The sequence below is a fragment of the Myxine glutinosa genome, chromosome 12, assembly GCF_964187855.1.
Source record: "Myxine glutinosa chromosome 12, kmMyxGlut1.1, whole genome shotgun sequence".
Lineage (NCBI taxonomy): Eukaryota > Metazoa > Chordata > Myxini > Myxiniformes > Myxinidae > Myxine > Myxine glutinosa.
In genome coordinates, this window is record NC_136272.1 from 29406550 (window position 1) to 29425730 (window position 19181).

At 44.6% G+C, this 19181-nt stretch overlaps 1 protein-coding gene across 2 annotated transcripts; it reads right to left on the reverse strand.

The window, feature by feature from the left end:
- Positions 1-52: 52 nt before the first annotated feature.
- On the reverse strand, positions 53-17989 carry LOC137438021 (uncharacterized). Of its 2 annotated transcripts, XM_068132876.2 has the most exons (11): positions 17079-17989; positions 16785-16959; positions 16480-16629; positions 16036-16298; positions 6860-6988; positions 4812-4876; positions 2915-3094; positions 2515-2616; positions 2253-2363; positions 1918-2010; positions 53-556 (listed from the first exon to the last, which is right to left on the reverse strand). In XM_068132876.2, exons 1-11 carry the CDS (start codon positions 17677-17679, stop codon positions 374-376), a joined length of 2052 nt encoding a protein of 683 aa, XP_067988977.2. In that variant the 5' UTR covers positions 17680-17989; the 3' UTR covers positions 53-373. The 2 variants fall into 2 exon arrangements, with proteins under 2 accessions (XP_067988977.2, XP_067988978.2); XM_068132877.2 differs by lacking the exon at positions 2915-3094.
- Between the last annotated feature and the right edge of the window lie 1192 nt (positions 17990-19181).

Sequence of the window (19181 nt, forward strand, 5' to 3'; positions counted from 1 at the left end):
AAGTTATTGCAATAACAAATACTTTCAATTAAAGGGTGCATGACCATCAATCTTTGAACTTTTAAACAGAAATTTTAATCAGTTCACATTGTTGCTACAGTCCATACTTGTGCCAAGTTTGGATGAAATTTCTTCATTGGTTCACAAGTTATCTTGAAAAAAGACGAGTGACTACCCAAAAAATATGCCTCGGGCTTCAACTATGGAGGCATTTTTAAAAAAAAGCAAATCCCAGATCTAATCTCCACTTGTTGTCGATGGAAGGGTCAAAACAACGCAGCACTCATGACACGGTCAATGAACACATTTCGTCAGCAATTGCAGAATAAATTGCACAAAATGGCACATTGTGTCCTGGAAAGGAAAAGCACATTCACTGGTTGCCCAAAAACTGTGCACGCATTGTTGCGGCCTCCACGGCACTAATGACCGTAGCACGGAAACAACCCTTCTCCAGCTGGTGGAGTCCGTGTGAGGTCGTGCCACCAGGAGATACGACGTTGTCCCTCAGCAAACCCACATGTTGCCCACTTTCAAGCAGCATCTTCCCTGCTCCCTGTTGGTGCACAAAATGATGGTTTTAAAACGTTAGTAAAACCTTCTTAATCCACAAAGTTATGCACAAGTTGACTGATATGCAACAACGTATTCTTCTTCTTCTCCTCTTCCCTTTATAAGGGGTGAGGTCCAATGGTACCAAGCTCCTACCTTGCCTTGACCACAATACTCCTGCACTCAACGACCCCACTTTTCTGATATCCCTCTTCACACAATCCTCCCATCTCAAACACGGTCTTACCTCTTTTCCTCCTACCTTGTTCCCTCAAACTATCCCGCTCCCTTTGCCATTCTCTCTTCCCCCATCCGCACCAAATGTCCAGCCCATCTCAGCCAACAATTCACCAAACTACCCCATCAAACTCATCTGCACACCAATCTCCTCCCTCAGTTCATCCATTCTCCTTCTATCCACCCTCTTCACTCTCACAACCCTCCCGACCCAGGTGTTCACGCAAACCTGCAGCTTCTGTTGTGTCGCTGTCAGTGCCCCTGTCTCCAGACCGTAAAGGTAGGCTGGCATTACACACGACAATAGAACCTTCCCTTTCAATCTCCTTGAAATCTGTCTGCCATTACTCCTTCCACCCTCCTTCATGCATTTGTACCCACCTGAAACCTCCTCCGCACCTCTGCTTCTGACTTACCATCCCTGGTCACTGTTCCCCCCAGATACTCAAACCTATTTTGTGGTATGATTTCCTTCCCCCCGAAGCAAATTTTGGGGCAGGAGCAAATTTTGAGTAAACTTGCATGCACAGTCCAAGCTCCTCCCTCACCTCAGCAAGACGATCAATTACATAGTACAACATGAGTACATCTATCAAGTATGTAGTAGAATGCAGTTTATTAAAATTACCACTTACTACACACGATACAATCTGCTTTCGTACCAGAAATTGAACTCCACTTAAAATTCACACGAGCAGGACACCTGTCTCCGATGGGTTTGTAGATGTCTCACCTCAAATGAGCAATTTTTTGGTGTGTATTGGTAGAAACGGGAATTCAACGTAAAGTGATGATGTGGACTGTAACACGTGGTACGTTTTATATTATAGACAATGGTGGTTCGCTCAGAAGAGGAACTCTCGTTAGTGATTAAAATTGGAAAATACACCGTCATTTCATGCCGGATCCTTTTGTAAATGGTATCATGCACAACTTCGCCATTTTGTCGTCATCGTGACAGTAATAGAAGTGTTTGTGAAGGTTAAGATCCCCTGATTACCTCCACAAAATTGCTTGAGAAGGCCCCAAATTGGTATTAGAGTATACGATTATATATCCAAAGGTAGGGCAGGTAAACATCTAGTGAACAAATAAGTAAACAAAAGAAAGGTAAGCACTTTTACTCACAAGCAAAGTTTGTGCTGCGATCTTGTTTGCCAAATCCCTTGTCATTCCCATTTTCACTGCTCCATCTGTCAATGCTTCTGCAAATACATACCCCTGCAGGCCAAGAACAGCACCAAAGTCTGCTTGCAAATCTCAGAATTATCCTCAGATCCTTGTCTCTCTTTGCTTGCTGACAAAATCCCAACAAGTCCCCAAATACAAAGTCCATTTAAATCAGAACGAGCTGCACAAACAGGGCTGTTTTGTTATCATTTGAGGTTAACACGAAACAAACAATATCACTGTAGGTTCTTTTTACATCCCAAATGCTCTATCGTGGCCCCACAAAGCCTTACGTAGGCAATACCACTGCCGCTCATGCCCGTATGGACATCGATGCAGCTTTCTGGAACCTCCTCCACGAGACCGCATGGTTTCAGCAGCTTCTCAAACAGCATTGCATGTTCCTGCAAATATTTTTGAGAGATAAACATGAGATTTTAGGTGCTGACAAGAGAAAATAAAATGTCCGTGGGCTACTACTAATGTAATCTCTGTGTTGTAATTTAATACAGCCAATAAAGCCAGTGAAGATTATTTTAAAAATTTAACGCCTGCCTGTTTGCACCATTCGCCGAGGCTGAACACTATGACTCCCTCTTGAACGCTGCACGCAGTGTTTGGCATCATTCGGATCACCCTGGCACGTTCAAATAAATCCTGTATGAAAACGTACGACGAAGGCAGGGAGTATTTCAGGTGGAGTAAAATAACTTGCTTATATTGGAGGCCATGAAATTAGCACTGATGAAAACAACACACACACAAACACACACACACACACACGCACGCACGCACGCACGCACGCACGCACGCACACACACACACACACACACACACACACACACACACACACCTCAATCAATCAATTACCATCAGTAACATTGTCAGCAATCAACAGTATCCCAGCAGTGAGTGATACCATCAAAATGCAAGAAGAACCCTCCACCCAGCTCACCTTCTCGAGTGAATCGATCTTTATTCCAGCAGCGACAGACACGATAAGGTGATCATGAGTAACATACTGGGATATCTCTTGTAACACTCTTTGAACAATGAATGGCTTTGTGGCTATGAAGACCACTTTGCAATGCTTCACAACGTCTATATTCCTTTTTGTGACGTGTGCACCTTCCACCTTGAGGTCAAAACACAATAAATGAAGAAGAGGGAGAATTGCTTTACAATACATGTCCCCAACCAAGTTTCACTTCATTATGTTAAAGGGGAAGGGGAAAAAGTCTGGAAAAATGTTTGCACCAGTAAACACATCCATTTTGTTTGGGCGGTGTAGAATGGATCCCGGTTTGGATGGTGTATAATAGATCCCGGCTTGGGCGGTGTATAATAGATCCCGATTTGGGCGGTGTATTCGGTGCCGAGAATCTTACTATAATTCACCAAATGTCCGTCCGTCCGTTCGAAGGTACCGCAAAAACGGCTCAACCGATCACAACGATATTTTGGGTGGGTATTCTTGGGACCCCTGGGAGTAAAATAGGCTACATTGTTTTTCCAATTTTTCCAATTTTCCCAAACACGGAATAATATTTACCGATATGAACAGTGATGTGGCTTTTGTTGAAATTCTACAAATACTGTTTATTCTATGTACCAGGAGAGAGTAGAGCGTCTCCTGACGAACTCTTCCTATATAAACGTGCGGCTCCGAAGTAACATGGCAGTGTGCGCAAAGCGACTGAGAAACAGGTGCAGCGGCCGCTTCCGTTTTGCAGAATTCAATCTTTTTTCAAAATGGGCGCCATGTACTGTTTAGATTTTGATGATTTGCATGTGATATGAGATTTTGATGATTTGCGTGTGATATGATTGAACGGATGTTTATATGAATCGTTTAAAATTTTAAAAAAAGCCTTCAATTTCTGATATTTTGCCTTTTCATTTAGGCCTCCCAATTGAAGCCCCGCCCATAGGGCGGGTACCGTTGCTTGTAATAAAAATAACCCGATGTACATACATGAAGCAAAAACGTGCGTACAGGTTATGTGCATATAGAATACATCGTGGTTATATACCTGGGATCATTCCCATTGCCTATGACCTGAGGGCTGCCGATCTGCCAAAATTAATTTGGGGTGGAGTCAGGCCAGCTGTCCAGCCAATGGGTGTAAAGCAGTGGAGTGGAGTCAGAGAAGCTGAAAACTGACCCGTGTATAATACGTGATATTTTCCAAGTTCTAAAAGGTCATAACCCCATGAAAAATTGGTGAAACACCATGAATGTCAAACTTGTTCTGTAACTAATCAAAATAAAGCCATATACCAAGTTTCAGTTGAATATGTTAAAGAGTATGGAAAAAAAATTCAGAAAACCACAGGAAGGAAGGACTGATGGATGGGCAGACGGAGAGCAAATCTGTAATCCCTTCTGGGTAAGGGACTAATAAGTCACCTGTTAAATTATCCATTGGAAGCAAGAACAAATGAAATCGGCAAACGAGCTTCATCCAGTCAGTAAATGACATACAGTACAAGGAAACTTGGTCATATACTGGAATAGACCCTTTGGGCCATTATTTCTGCACCATATCCACAATCCATTAACACGTACCTTCTGTATAAGCAAATTCCTCGTTGCAATTAACTTGATATTTACATCTTTTTTATAACTTGCACATCACACAATCTACAGGCAATAACTTAACCAGGGTGGTGGCACACAATGATTGACTACGTTTTCAAAAGTACCATGGGATCTTTAACATCCATGCAGATTTAATACAGATACGACAACCAGCTTAGCTTCTTCACCCATCCATAGGATGGCATAATCCAAGATGCAGTCCTCACCGCACCCCCCCCCTCCTCCCCCCCCCCCACACCCCCAGGATTACCTTGAATTTTACACTGTTTCGATCAGTAGGAGCAGAAGCCCAGATGTGTGCAGAATTCACGACTCCTGCAGGGTATCAGCAAAGCATAGACATTTCAATTGCTCTCGATAAACGATGCCCTTTATCTAAGGCTCAATGAGGAGCTTGGATAACTATCACGTGCAGGACACGGACATTATGACAATGGACAAGTCAACACAGGGTAATGGACTTGAACCTGGAATTCCGAACGTCATGAGTCAAGTGCAGGATGGAAATCTTACAAGATTTAAAATTGAAGTCCTTGCTTTGGCACTACGTCCTCCCAAGGTATCTGCAGTATGCACACGTTCCACCAAGAACCCCTTCGTAATGAATTCCCAAAATCCAGAATTTCTGCTCAATCTACACCCATTCAGTCCTCTTCTTTTTTTTCCCCTGTGGAACCATCCTCCACATTCCCTTCAATATCATTCTTCCCTCGAGGTCTTCAAGACAGGAGTTCACCACTACCCGAGATCACCCTCCATCCAAAACCATGATATTTACAACTTCCGTAACCTCACCGCCTCACCCCACAACCTTTTTTCTGTATACATCTTATTCACCGACTGCATTCGTCCCTACCCCTCATCCTTAACCGCATCCCTTGTTGTCCGTCTCCGTCTATTTTCTCCCTCGGCCCTGATGTTGGTGTTTCCCCCTCCCTCTACTGTTCCTTTTTTTCTCTTGCATCCTCATCCATGTCGAATCGTGCAATAAGTTAGTGAGCTCATTGCATGATTCTATCTTAAAAAGACTTGGCCTCCAATTTTGTTTTCAAGAGGTAAATGGCAATGCTAGAAGATATGTCAAACGCACCTCACATTGTCCTGAAAACATACATTTGCGTATTTCCATGTTAATTCAGGTTTACCAGAGGAGTTTGCACATAATAGGTAGGACATATACATTAGAAGACGATGGGCAAAGGAATCAGGTTTTGTAGAATCAGAACGTGGGGTCACATGCTTGGGTGATGCATGATCACGAGACATAACCCAAGCTCTATCGACTTTTAAGCCAAATGAATGACCAAATACATGGCTGGATAATAAGAGAGAGCAAAGTTGATGACGTGCAGTTGCAAATCCCCATGCTTCCCACCTAAAACAAAGTTGAAAAATGGCAAAAGATTCCACCAGGAATGGCCCAATATAAAATTTTTAGTTAAAAATTTCCCCCCCGTTTTGACCCGTCACCCCCATAAACCCACTCCATGGAGAATAAACCAGAGGTAAAATTCAAAGAATCGTTACATATTTCATGCGTCTCCCAATTTTATTCATTCGTATGCAGCCTGTGACTGTTGGGCTGCATCATTTCCTGGGAGCGTGGCTGTGCCGCTGATGCTATGCCTACGATACCAGCTAGCTGGTACTCATTTTGCCAACCTCGGAAGGATGACAGGTCGAGTATGACATAGGCTTAAACTCAAGACCCTGGGATGTTAAGCCGGCCACCTTAACTGTTAAGTCAGCACCAGGCCCGTCTCCCAATGTTGGTTGCATATACAAAGCTTCATTTTAAAATGTTGTAAATCTGCCCGTAATTGCATGTTTCGGTATTTGACCTTTTGACTCAGGGGGCGGGGCCAAAAATGACTGCTCTTGCACCTTCCTACTATGTGGTGATCATAACTACCAAGTTTGGTGAATTTCTGCCCAACCGTTTAGGAGATAGCGTGACTGACGAGCGGGCAAACAGACAGACAGACAGACAGACAGACAGATAGACACAGCTGGTTACAATATCCGCCCTATTTTTTTTCTTTCAAAAAGCATGGGGATGATAATAAACTTTAATACATTGTTATTCATCACATTAGACCCTGAAACAATGCAATGTGCAACCATCAAGTCTTCAAATCCAAGTGCACAAATCACAACACCAAACTGCTGAACTCACAATGTTGGTGACAGGAAATGCAAAATAACGACACACGGTCAGATACAACAGGTGAGCACCACACAAGGTACTTACTACATGCAAATGAGTTTCACCATGCATGCATGTGGATACTTCCTTACCAGAACGAATCATCCCTGTTGCCAGTGCCAGGGCCATTTTCCCAGCACCGATGAATCCCACATTTATGTTCGCGGAGTCCATCGTCTCAATCCTTCCGATACCAGCGGAGTCCATAATCTCCATCCTTCCTGCCAAAGACAGACTTCATTCACTGGAAAGGTAATGTACACATTAAACAACTACAAAGGCCTACATAGATCATATCGAATCAATCGAGTTTTACCAAATTTAACACCAATGGATCCAAGTGGAGCACAAAGGAAGTTAGGAGATCTTGATGCAATCAGCTAAGAGTGGAAAGGTACCCCAAAAAGCAGGTGAGAAGGGAAGAGGTAGTAGATGATTTCCCAATTGTTTTATGGCCCTCCCATCCCAATGATGACATCGAGTCACATACCGAAAAAAAAAAATCACGAAAAAATAGATTGTCGAGAGATAAAAAGAGAAATGTTGGGTCAGAGAAGCAAAAATAAACAGGATACAGTCAAGTACTTCCAAAGTTACCTTCTGCAGTTAAAAAGTGATTTCAGAGTCCAGGCCATGAATGAATGAATGAATGATCGTTTTAAGGCCATTTTCCCCGCTAGAGCGGGGGTTAGCCTTGCGGGCCCCATGACAATCATGGTTCCCTGTTTGAGACAATGTTTTTATGGCCGGATGCCCTTCCTGACGCCAACCCTTGGTCGCCTCTTATGATGTGCAGGGATACGGTGTACCTATTCTAAACCTGGGTACACACCGGGACACCGGGATCACACCGGGTACACACTGGGATCACCGGGTACACACCAATCTTTTGCAGGCCATATGGAGGGGAAACACTGGGTTCCTCGACAGGCGATGCAAGCACGTGTGGCTAAAGTGAGCAAGGTGAAAGTTCAAACTACAATGCTAGAACGGATTCATGAGAATGTCTCATGTCCTCCACAAGGACATGAGGGGGTGCAGGTGATACCTCTGGAAATAGGTATCTAATAAAAAATTAGTTCGGAAATGTAAAATTCACAGACCTCAGATCATGCCAGGAAAAAAAACAATCTGAAAATCCTATGATCAGAGGGAAATCAATGAGTGGATTTGAACAAGCCTGTTTAGCAAGGCCCTCAGCAATTTCATTTCCTAAGATACCAACATGTGAGAGGATACACATAAACATGACCTCTGAACCAATCGTTTGCAGCTGACGTAGGGGATCCTGAATCTTGTGTACCATATTTTGTGCAGATGGGTCTTGTGATTGGCACAAAGTTAACTTGATATGTGAACAGAAAAGTCGGCCAAGTGTTACATATTTATGTGAATGTATGTGAATTACCATTCAGGTCTTTGCTTATCCATGTGAAGTAGATTAAGGGTTGTTGTGGTTGGAGGGTCAGGAGCCCTTCTGAAAAAGTGTCCGGAAACGGAAGTGACCGGAAACGGAAGAAAAAAGACACGAGGAAGAAAAAGCGACGGGGATTCTTTTTCCTCGCCCCGCTCCGACGAAAGGTGGGATCGATCTTGCGCCGCGTGGAAAAGCGGCGTTCCCAAGCCCGTCTGGCGAGAGGAGTTACCGGGACGTGTACCTACCCGGTGGAGACGTCAAGTTGCCGTGGGGCCGTGCACCGACCCAGCGTCTGGCACCGTTCGCGGCACCGTCTGCAAAGACGCGTACGGGTCGCACGTTGGGGCCTAACACGCGTTGCAAGCGGCGTGGGGCTTTTGCTTGCGTTACCGTACCCGCTTCGCGTGGCCACGAGGGGGCTGCAGTCGTGGTTCCCGGTGCGATACATGCCCGGTGGAAACACGTCCACCAGGGGTTTGTTCAACCGCCCGAGTGCGGCGACGCCGACCAGTATCTTGGTCAGGAGGGGCCCAGAGACATTGTGAGGGGCAGAGACCAAAAGGGGGTCGTGAGTACCGAAGTGAACACACATATATAAGATGGCCATCTTAATCATATAGGGGATTGATTGTGGATTGGGAATTGTTGATGGTTGTTTGCTATTGATTGCTCGGGGAAAATCTCCGTGGTTGTATCATTGAAATTGTATGGTATCATTACCATTGAAATATATCCTTGAACATCAGTTTTCTCTTGGGTGGAATTCATAGGGATTGCGTTGCGAAAGCGCATCTATCTATAATTCCAGTAATCTCTGTGTGTGTGTTTGTTTGTCTGTGTGTCTGTGACCGCTGTTTCTCGACAACCACGGGTCCGATATACTTTAAACTTGCCAGGTATATTGCTGGGGACCCGCGGATGTGCCTTTTCAAGGTTTCATATTAATCGGACAAGTAGTTACCGAGCTATGGCGATTTCTTTACCAAACTCCGCAAGCCGTTCGCTTTGGACCAAACCATTTCATGTAAATAGAGGGGGGGGATTGTCACCGTACTCGCAAGCCGTTCGCTTTGGACCAAACCATTTCATGTAAATAGAGGGGGGGGATATAATTTTAGATATATATATAGTACGGGCATGCCCTAGTATATATAATACAACTTTCTGGCGAAGTTCCTCTCACGGTCCGGGGGTCACCGAGACCAGGTATTCACCGAGGGGACCACGTAACACAAGTCAGAAACAAACATCATCATCATCAAGTATGATTATGAAAAGATAGAGAGCAGGCGTCTCCCCCTTCATTACATCAGTCTCAGGAGGAAGAAGAAAGTTCGCAAGATCATGGTGCCACATGGGAGCTGTAGTGAAGGAGGATTTCACACCGGAGAGCATTGCGTCAGAATGGGATGCGTGGATGCGTGGATGCAGGAATGACCTCCAATTCAAGACAGCAAGGCATCAGCTGTTTTGGAAGCGTTGTCAGGATGCGAGCGAGAGGGAGCATGAGCATAGTGAGAGGAAGTTCCAAGAGGATCGCATTAGCAGACAAAGACCTGGATTGACTGATTGACATAGAATTGACCGATTCACTGTCTGTATGGACACAGCTGAGGTTTGTGCATCTATTGATGTGGATCTATGGCAGAGGCATTTCAAAAGGATGGAGGAAGGACAAACCACCAATAGGTTGGTAATAATAACACAGGCTTTGACAGGCCTAATGGCCTCCCTCCTGCGTCGAAGTTCCTTGGAAGGGAAGTCAAACAGTTCAAGTCCGCACTGAAGAACCATCGGACACACATAACCAATGAGGTTCCAGTACAGTAACAAACAAACAACAACATGCATTTTAAGGCCATTTTCCCTGCTAGAGCGGGGGTTAGCCTTGCGGTCCCCATGACAATCTTCTCCATCTTGCCCTATTTTCTGCATCTCTCCTTGTTAACCCCCTTGCCCGCATTTCTTCTTCCACCATCTTTGGCCAAGTCTTTCTCGAACTTCCCCGTCCTCTACTTCCTTCTACATTCATTTCCATCACTCTTCTCCACCAGTCACTTTCATCCTTCCTCAACACATGACCAAACCATCTCAACCTGTTCCTCTTCACAACATGAATCACAGGCTCTATTCCCATCATTTTTCGCAATTCATCATTTGTCTTCCTCTCTCTCAACGATACTCCGCACATCCATCGAACCATTCGCATTTCCACCCTTTCCAACCTTCGTTGCTGCTCTACGTTCATTACCCATGTCTCGCTCCCATAAATCAAAACACTTCTCACACATGCAGCATACACCTTTCCCTTCAGCTTCAACGACACTCCCCTCCTCATCAGCACGCCACTCAGTTCCCGAAAATTCTTCCATGCACATCTCACTCTAGCAACCGTTGCCGAGTCTGATCCACCTTCTCCATTCCGCATGTCTCCGAGGTAGCAAAATATTTTCACACCTTCCAGCTTCACGCCGTCTCCAAGATCCAACTCAACATTTCCTCCATCTGCAGCTCCCTCTGTGCACACCTTACATTTGAATGTAGCTGCCACACTGGTTAATGACCCTCTCAGACCACTACATTTTTGATGAACCCACTCAGCGCACATTGTACATTGAATGGAGTTCACTCCGACACTCTTCCTGCACACAGCACAGGGCCACTTCCCAGTTCTTTCCACCTCACCACATGCTTTACCACTTGCCATCACATTCGTCTTTCCGATATTCACCTTCAGACCTTTCGTCTCCATACATTCCTTCCACTTGTTCATCTTCTCCTTCAGTCCATCCATACTTTCTGCAATCAACACCAGATCATCTGCATACAACAACTCCCACGGTAAACCCTCCTTTACGTTCCGAGCCAGCACCTCCAGTCCTCCATCACAGCTACAAATAGTAGTGGACTTAGTACCGACCCCTGATGCACTCCCACCTTCACCTCAAACTCACCACTGTTCCCATCCTTCGTCCTTACAGCTATGCGCGCTCTTTTGTACATTGCCATCACTACTCTGATCAACCATTCCTCCACTCCGAACTTCCTCAATGCCCATGTCACTACTTCACGTGGAACCCTATCGAATGCTTTCTCCAGATCAACAAACCCAAGAAACAACTTCTTCCTCTTCTCCATGTACTTCTCCTGCAACTGCCTCACAATAAAAAGGGCGTCTGTCGTTCCTCTTCCTGGCATAAATCCAAACTGCATTTCGTCAATCTTCACTTTCTTCCTTATCCTCCTCTCCAACACCCTTTCCAATACCTTCATTCCATGCTCCAATAACTTTATCGCTCGATACGAGCCACAGTCCAGAGGGTCACCTTTCCCCTTGTATAGAGGAATGAGGGTACTCAGTTCCCAATCCACTGGAATGCGGCCTTCTTTCACCACCAGATTGCAGATCTCTGTCATTCTCTTTACACCCCAATTTCCCGCTGCCTTCAACATATCTCCCACAACTCCCTTCGGCCCTCCCGCTTTTCTCCTCTTCATTGCTTTAATCGCTTCCTCAACTTCCTTCTCGGTTATCTTCTCTGCCGGTCCTAAAACTGGGTTACTCTCTATGTTGCCATCCCATTCATTCTCTGCATTCAACAGTATTTCCATATATCTCTTCCATCTTCCTTTAATTCCATCTGGGTCCACAACGATTTGTCCCACTTCATCCTTCAGGCAGGTCACCCCCATCACATCACACCTCTCTTTCGCTATCTGCTTTGCCATCCTGAATACCGCTCTCTGACCCTCTTCCAAATCCAAGCGTTCTCCGAACATTTTCCGACATGCCTCCTGCGCCTTTGCTACCTCTTTCTTTGCAGCCTTCTTGGCTGCCTTATAACTTTCATGCTCTTCCTTTTCTGCCCCCGTACCCTTCGCCTTCTGCCACTCCTTGAACTTCTTCCTCTTCTCGTCGATCTTCTTTCAAAACTCCATCATCCCACCACCATGTTTCCCAGTGCCTCGTTGGTCCTTTTGTCCATCCACATACCTCACCAACGGCTCCCAACAGACTTTCTTTCATTGACATCCAACCACTTTCAAGCTCAACCACATCATCCTCTACCATACTCAGCCTCTCTTTTAATGCCTCCCTCACTGTCACCTCTTTCAACCTCCACACCTTCATTCTCGGTTGGTACTTCACCCGCCGAGCTCTCCTCGCACCTTTCAACCTTATGTCACAGACAACCAAGTGGTGCTGTGAAACAGCCTCCTCCCCCAGGATCACCTTTGTGTCCCGGAGGTGCCCCCTATCTCGCCTACGCACCATCAGGTAGTCAACGGTTGTCGTCGACCCACCTGATGTGTATGTAACAAGCTTATTATCCTCTTTCTGGAACTGAGTATTACAAATCAACAAATCAGCTCCATCAGCAAACTCCAAAATCCTTTCACCTTCTCCATTTCTCACACCATATCCGTAACCCCCATGAACTCCCTCAAAACCGTCCATACTCCTTCCCACATGTCCATTTAGGTCTCCTCCTACCACAACTTCCTTATCTTTCACGTTTTCCATCAGCTTCTCGATTGCACACCAGAACTTGTCCTTCTCTTCATCACTCCGACCAACCTGCGGAGCATATCCCGAGATGACGTTCACCAAGAGCTTTCCAATCATTTTCACCATCATCAACCTTTCACTCACTCTAGTCACACTCACCACACTGTCTACAAACTCCTCAGAAAACAGGACACCAACACCATTCACGAATTCTGGGCAACCATGCCACACAAACTTGTATTTCTGTCCCTGCCTACCCTTCACCATTCTCACAGCACTTCCCTTCCATCTCGTCTCCTGCACACAACATATGTCCACTCTTCTTCTGACCAATACTTCCACCACTTCTCCTGATCTCCCTGTCATTGTCCCTACATTCCAAGTCCCAAACCTCAGAAACCGATCTCCACGTCAGGCATCAGACTTTTCGTCGTCATAAATGGAGTGATTTCCACCCTTGCTTCGATCGGGTTCCCCACCTTGAGTTTTGACGAGGGAGTGGGGTCCCCCCGGGTTCTTCGGGCTGTACCCTGCCCATATCTCGTTGTAATTGTCATGGTTCTCTTTTTGAGGCAATGTTTTTATGGCCGGATGCCCTTCCTGATGCCAACCCTTTTAGTCGCCTCTTACGACACGCAGGGATACGGTGTTCCTATTCTAAACCGGGGTACACACCGGGTTTCCAGTACAGTAACGAGGGATGAAAAAGCAAAGCTTCTCGTCTCAGCATCCAGTAATCCAGGATTTTCCTTGTTTTAACGGGGCTGTATCTTCCTCAAATATTGATACAGATGTACGAAATGCATCATAACAGGACATGGTGCTATCTTACACGGAAGGAAACATCATGGTCATTCGCTGACCCAGTGTGGATGTTAGAAAGGATGTATTTGGGTAGTTCACCTGTGCGAGTGATCAAATTGGTCGTATAAGTACTAATTATTTCGACTTTGACAAGGCTTCGTTTTCCACATCAATCGACCTGGAGATTTGAAATTGCACACAGTGAGACTATCACCTGTTGACTTCACATGAATCGAATGCAAACATCATACTCGGACAAATCAGGGCAAGGTGACCGCAGCAATTCGCTGCTCCATCATTAAAAGACACAAACACTATCATCTTTGATAATGTGCACACAGGTATGGATCCTAAATTCTGAGGTCCATACCGTTCCTTCCGAGTGCAATATTCAATATTACTCGTCAGTTTTTTAAGGATCTACTTCCTGTATTCACACTAAATCTTACATACAGTGCCTTCAGAAAGTATTCACACACCTTGACTTTTTCACATTTTGGTGTGTTGCAGCCTGAATTTAAAATGGATTAAATCGAGATTTTTGTTAACTGATCAACACATAATACCCCTTATGTAAAAGTGGAATCATTTTTTTAAAAGTTTTCACAAAATAAAAAAAAATGAAAAGGTGAAATGTCTAATTTACATATGTATTCAATACTTCATAGTATAGTAGTAGTAGTAGTAGCCCTTTGGCAGTGATTACAGCTTCGAGTCTTCTTGGGTATGTCTGTATCATCTTTGCACATCTGGGTTTGGGGAGTTTCTCCCATTCTTCCTTGCAGATTCACTCAAGCTCTGTCAAGTTGGATGGGGAGCGTTGGTGAACAGCAATCTTAAAGTCTTTCCACAGATTAATTATATCAATGGGATTCCAGTGTTGCTTTGGCTGTGTGCTTGGGGTCATTGTCCTGTTGGAACGAAAATCTTCACCGCATTCTAAGGTCTTCTGCACTCTGAAGCAGGTTCTCCTCAAGGATTTGCCTGTATTTGGCGCCATTCATTGTTCCCTCTATCCTTACCAGTCTTCCACTTCCTGCTGCTGAAAAACATCTCCATAGCATGATGCTGCCACCACCATGCTTCATGGTACGAGAGATGGTGTTTGATGGGTGATGTGCTTGGTTTCCGCCAGACATAGCCCTTTGAATTCTGGCCAAAATTAGTTCAATTTTCATCTCATCAGACCATATAATCTTTTTCCTCAAGCTCTGAGAGTCTTTCCTGTGCCTTTTTGCAAACTCCAGGTGTGCTGTCATGTGCCTTTTTTCCTCAGGAGTGGCTTCCATCTGGCTACTCTCCCATAAAGACTAGATTTGTGAAGTGCTGCAGAGACTGTTGTCTTTCTGGCAGGTTCTCCCATCCGGGGCAAGGAACTTTGTAGTTCTGTCACAGTGGTCATTGGGTTCTTCGTCACCTCCCTGACCATGGGGCTTCTTGCCCAGTTCCTCAGTTTGGTCGGACGGCCAGCTCTAGAAAGTCTGTGCAGCTCCATATTTTTTTCCATTTCCTAATGATGGAGCGCACTGTGCTCTTGGGAAATTTCAACTCCAGACTGTTTTATACCCTTGCCCAGATCTATTCCTCCTCACACTTCGATCTCGAAATTCTATGGACAGTTCCTTGGACTTCTTTGTAGAGTTTCTGCTCTGACATGCACTGTCAACTAACTGCGGGACCTTGTATAGAAAGGTGTGTTTCTTTCTAAACAATTTCCAATCAATTTAATTGGCCACAGGTGGGCTCCAATCAAGTTGTCGAGACATCTCAAGGATGATCAAAGGAAATTGGATGCACCTGAGCTCAATTTGGAGTGTCGTCGCATAGGGGTTGAATACTTATTGACTCAAGACATTTCAGCTTTTGATTTTTTTGATGATTCTTTCAGCAAGATATTTTGATGCCTTTCTGAAGGCACTGTAACTGTCATTCCCAGTATTTACATCCCCTGAACATTTTGAACCATTAACATTAACCCATTTGTGTGGTGGGTAGTTCTTTTCCACTTTGCGTTTCCTGACCAATATCTGCGATCCCAAACAATAACTGTTGCCACACCCTTGGAGAAGCCAGTGGGAATGGAATTTGCAGACTGGTGGATTTGAAATTCAGCTAGGCTGGTGTCATGACTGACAAGTTTCCCACGATGCACAATGACAAAGTTTGTTGATCAAGTTAAAAACTGGGAAGACCCTGTCAAATGATGAATCATCATGCCCAAACAGCAACTTTGGAGTTTCTTTGTTTTCCTTTAAATGCAAGGAGAATCGTGTCCTGGCAGAGTGATAATGTTTTCAGCTCCACATCCTCCAATAAGTAGACAAAATCTTCAAGGGTTGGTTCATCACTAACCCCAATAACCCATGCTAAGAAGATGTATAAAGCCACATGTACCATCTGCTTAACAGCAGACAGATCAAGGTCAGATGCCAATGGTGGCCAATGGCACTGAAGTCCAGGAGAGACATTCACTTCTGTGTGTATGAACATACCTGCATTATAAACAATGCAGACAGCATCAGCGTTGGTCTGCCCACCTGACGTGTGTGCTTCATTGGCTTGGTGGGCCGGTCGGGTGGACGAAGAATTTGAAACTTCGACGCAAATGTCAGCGTCACTCACTTCGGCAGCACCAATCTCAGACTCAGTACCGCGAGACGATTCGGACGGGAGTTCACCGGCCAGTGTTGTCGCCGCCAAAGTGCCGGCACACACCAGGAGTGACGTATTCCGGCGTGGTGGTTGATGAAAAATCAACTGTGGAAATTGCTGCATTAGCAAAAATTTCATACGATCATTCCTGGAAAGAACAAAATCACATGACAGTTCATTACATTCAAGAGTAATTGTTGGACATTTTCCACTTGGTAACCAGGAAAATCTGCCGACTGATTTCAAATCAAGTTGGTGATCAGACGCACAACTTCCAACTTAGGAGTGCCATGGATTGGCTTGAGCAAACAGACTCGGTCTACACTCACCTCATGCTTGGCAATACAACTCCATGATGCTCTTTCACCATTTCAGTGAATATATCAACAAGTTTCGTCAGACAGAAAACTTCTTGGTTGTTAACGATTCCCGTCTGGATCACATCTTGGCAGAACGCGCTGTACGCTTCTTCATAGGTGCTGTCGAGAATAGAGAAACGATTCACCTGTCATGCCCATTCGTACTGCCAGGGTAACTCGAGCCGTGATAAAATCTCTTGACACAGCTTCACCTGTTAAATGTGCATCCAGAGAATTGAACCCTTCAAAGAAAATATTGTCATTTGAAAACTAACCTTTTACTCGGAGATGGACGCACTGTCGGCTTCTTCCTCTCCTTGCTCAGGAATCTCGTATATTGCAGAAAACACAATTTATGATAACAGACTTCTGAGGCCACACAGTCGGAACACCTGGTGTGGACCAATATGCTTTCGTCCTCCTTGATTTCAGCAGCCTCAATTAGACGTCCTGGAACATAAATACAAGACATGCACCTGGGAGGAGAATTCATCATTCTCAGTGCAAACTACCTGTAATGGATGGAACAAACCGTCAGGTTTTCATCATTTTAGACACATGTGACTTACCTGCTGTGACTGTTTCAGCTCGAACTAATGGGTCACGCTTTGGTCCATAGCATCGAATCTTGTACCGTGATTCGTTTTTGCAAATAATGCAAATACGCGGGAGGACATGAGATTTAGGAGACAGTGGCAGTGCAGAGCTTGAGCGCAGGCTCTTTTTTGGTGATGGTGCAGCAGCAGCAAGGCAGCAATGGCGGTTTCGGACAGATGCTCCGGTCACGGCAGATATCCGTGCAGCTCCCGCCACGGCTCCGCTGCATCGTTTCTGACTCGCAAGGAGTCCCTTTTTATCGATAAACCGAATGTAGCACGTAGGATGATAACCGGCACTCGGTGGGATTTTAGAGAAGTCGACGCCGGCATGATTGTGATACTGCGATCGGGCGATGGCACCACCGTTCCCGTCTAAATCGCGCCATTTCTCTAAGCAGTCACGATACTTATTCCATCGAACCGCAGTGAACGGACACACATTCTCTGCTTTTACCGCATCTACATGCAAAACACAGAATAAGGGCGCTTTCCCAGTTGATTTTGCTTTAGACATAACTCGCCTCACGCCAACATGAGCGCCGCCATTGCAGTACAAAATAGTGCATCGCATGTACAAAAATACGGCTCCTGATTGGTCGGAGAGATATTAATGCGCCGGCTGGCCGAATGACTCCGCTGCTCACAGCCACCTGACGCGCTTCCACCTCGAAAAACGAGTTCTTGAACTCGTACCCAATACAAATCCTTGGGCTTTCTTCACGCGGATAAAGCAAATACCATTTTATCCATATTCTCAATTAGACAAGTCGCACCTCTTCTAAAGAACGAAATGAAACGATAGCGGCAGATCCACGGCCAAGTTATCTCCCTGCTCTCGCTGAGTGTCCAAAGTCCAAACACCAAGATTGACACAAAAACAATTAAAAATAGTCAGAATTTGAGCAAATCTGTTTCCCAAAATCTAATCAAATGTGTCCCGTATAATAACCAATCATCCCACCAAATTTCATGCAATTCGGTTGAATACTTTTTGAGTTATGCGATTAACATACACACACACAGACATACAAATAAATACACAGCGATCAAACAACAATCATGAAAGACACAGCAAACTCGAAGAGTGAATAATTTATTGATGTAAGATCATTATTATTGCACCTTCCGAAGTGTTAGTCGCTTTCTTGGTCTAATCTAAACAGTTATCGACGCGATTATAATAAATGATAATCAGGGTTGTGTTCCGTTACCAAGCAGCTTGCTAGCGCTTGCCAAGCCATCCGTTCCGTATCAACGGTTTCGAATGGAGTGCTTGCTTGAGTGTTTAAGCCGCTTGGTGAGCACTCCACAAGAAACCTGGTAACTGAACACACCTCTGGCATGAGATCTTCCGAGTCGTATCCTTATTATTGCAAAATTTTATTTATATTGCGGTATTATTGTTAATATTATTATTTAATTACATTACATGTTACAATTATTTTTGCTTTTATTTTTGTTATTAAAAGCAGCTTTGGAAAAACGCCACGATAAAGTGGAACGACGCTCAAGCTGCTTTCTATACACCGTAAATATATTTCCTCCTCGGCTCCTCTTTATCTACACTAGGGCGTGCCCGTACGTGCTTGCAAAAGGAAAAAAGTTTTGAAACCACGTGCCAGAATTACGATTATTCGCAATTTAGTTTTAATGGCCAATTATTCAATTATCGCAAACGTATTTTATCTTTTCGCAAGGGAAAACAAAGAAAAGAGAAGAGAACAACAACAACAACAACAACAAAAAAAAATTTTGACACGACGTGTCAGAAACGACCACAGAATACGGAGCAAGAAAATATAGGCGAATGTGAGAGCCCATAACTTGGGAAGCACAAATTCTCAATATTAAATTATTAACCTATCATCTTTAATAGAACTATAATAGACCAATTAAACTAACGGTTGTTTTTATTTTCTTGTTTTTGGCAAAGTTAACATCCAGAGAGGCTGTGTATAGGCCAATCCCCCCCCCCCTCTATTTACATGAAATGGTTTGGTTCATTCGCAAAGCCAAAGCGAACGGCTTGCGAGTACGGTGACCATACCTTGGGAACCACTTGTCCGATTAATT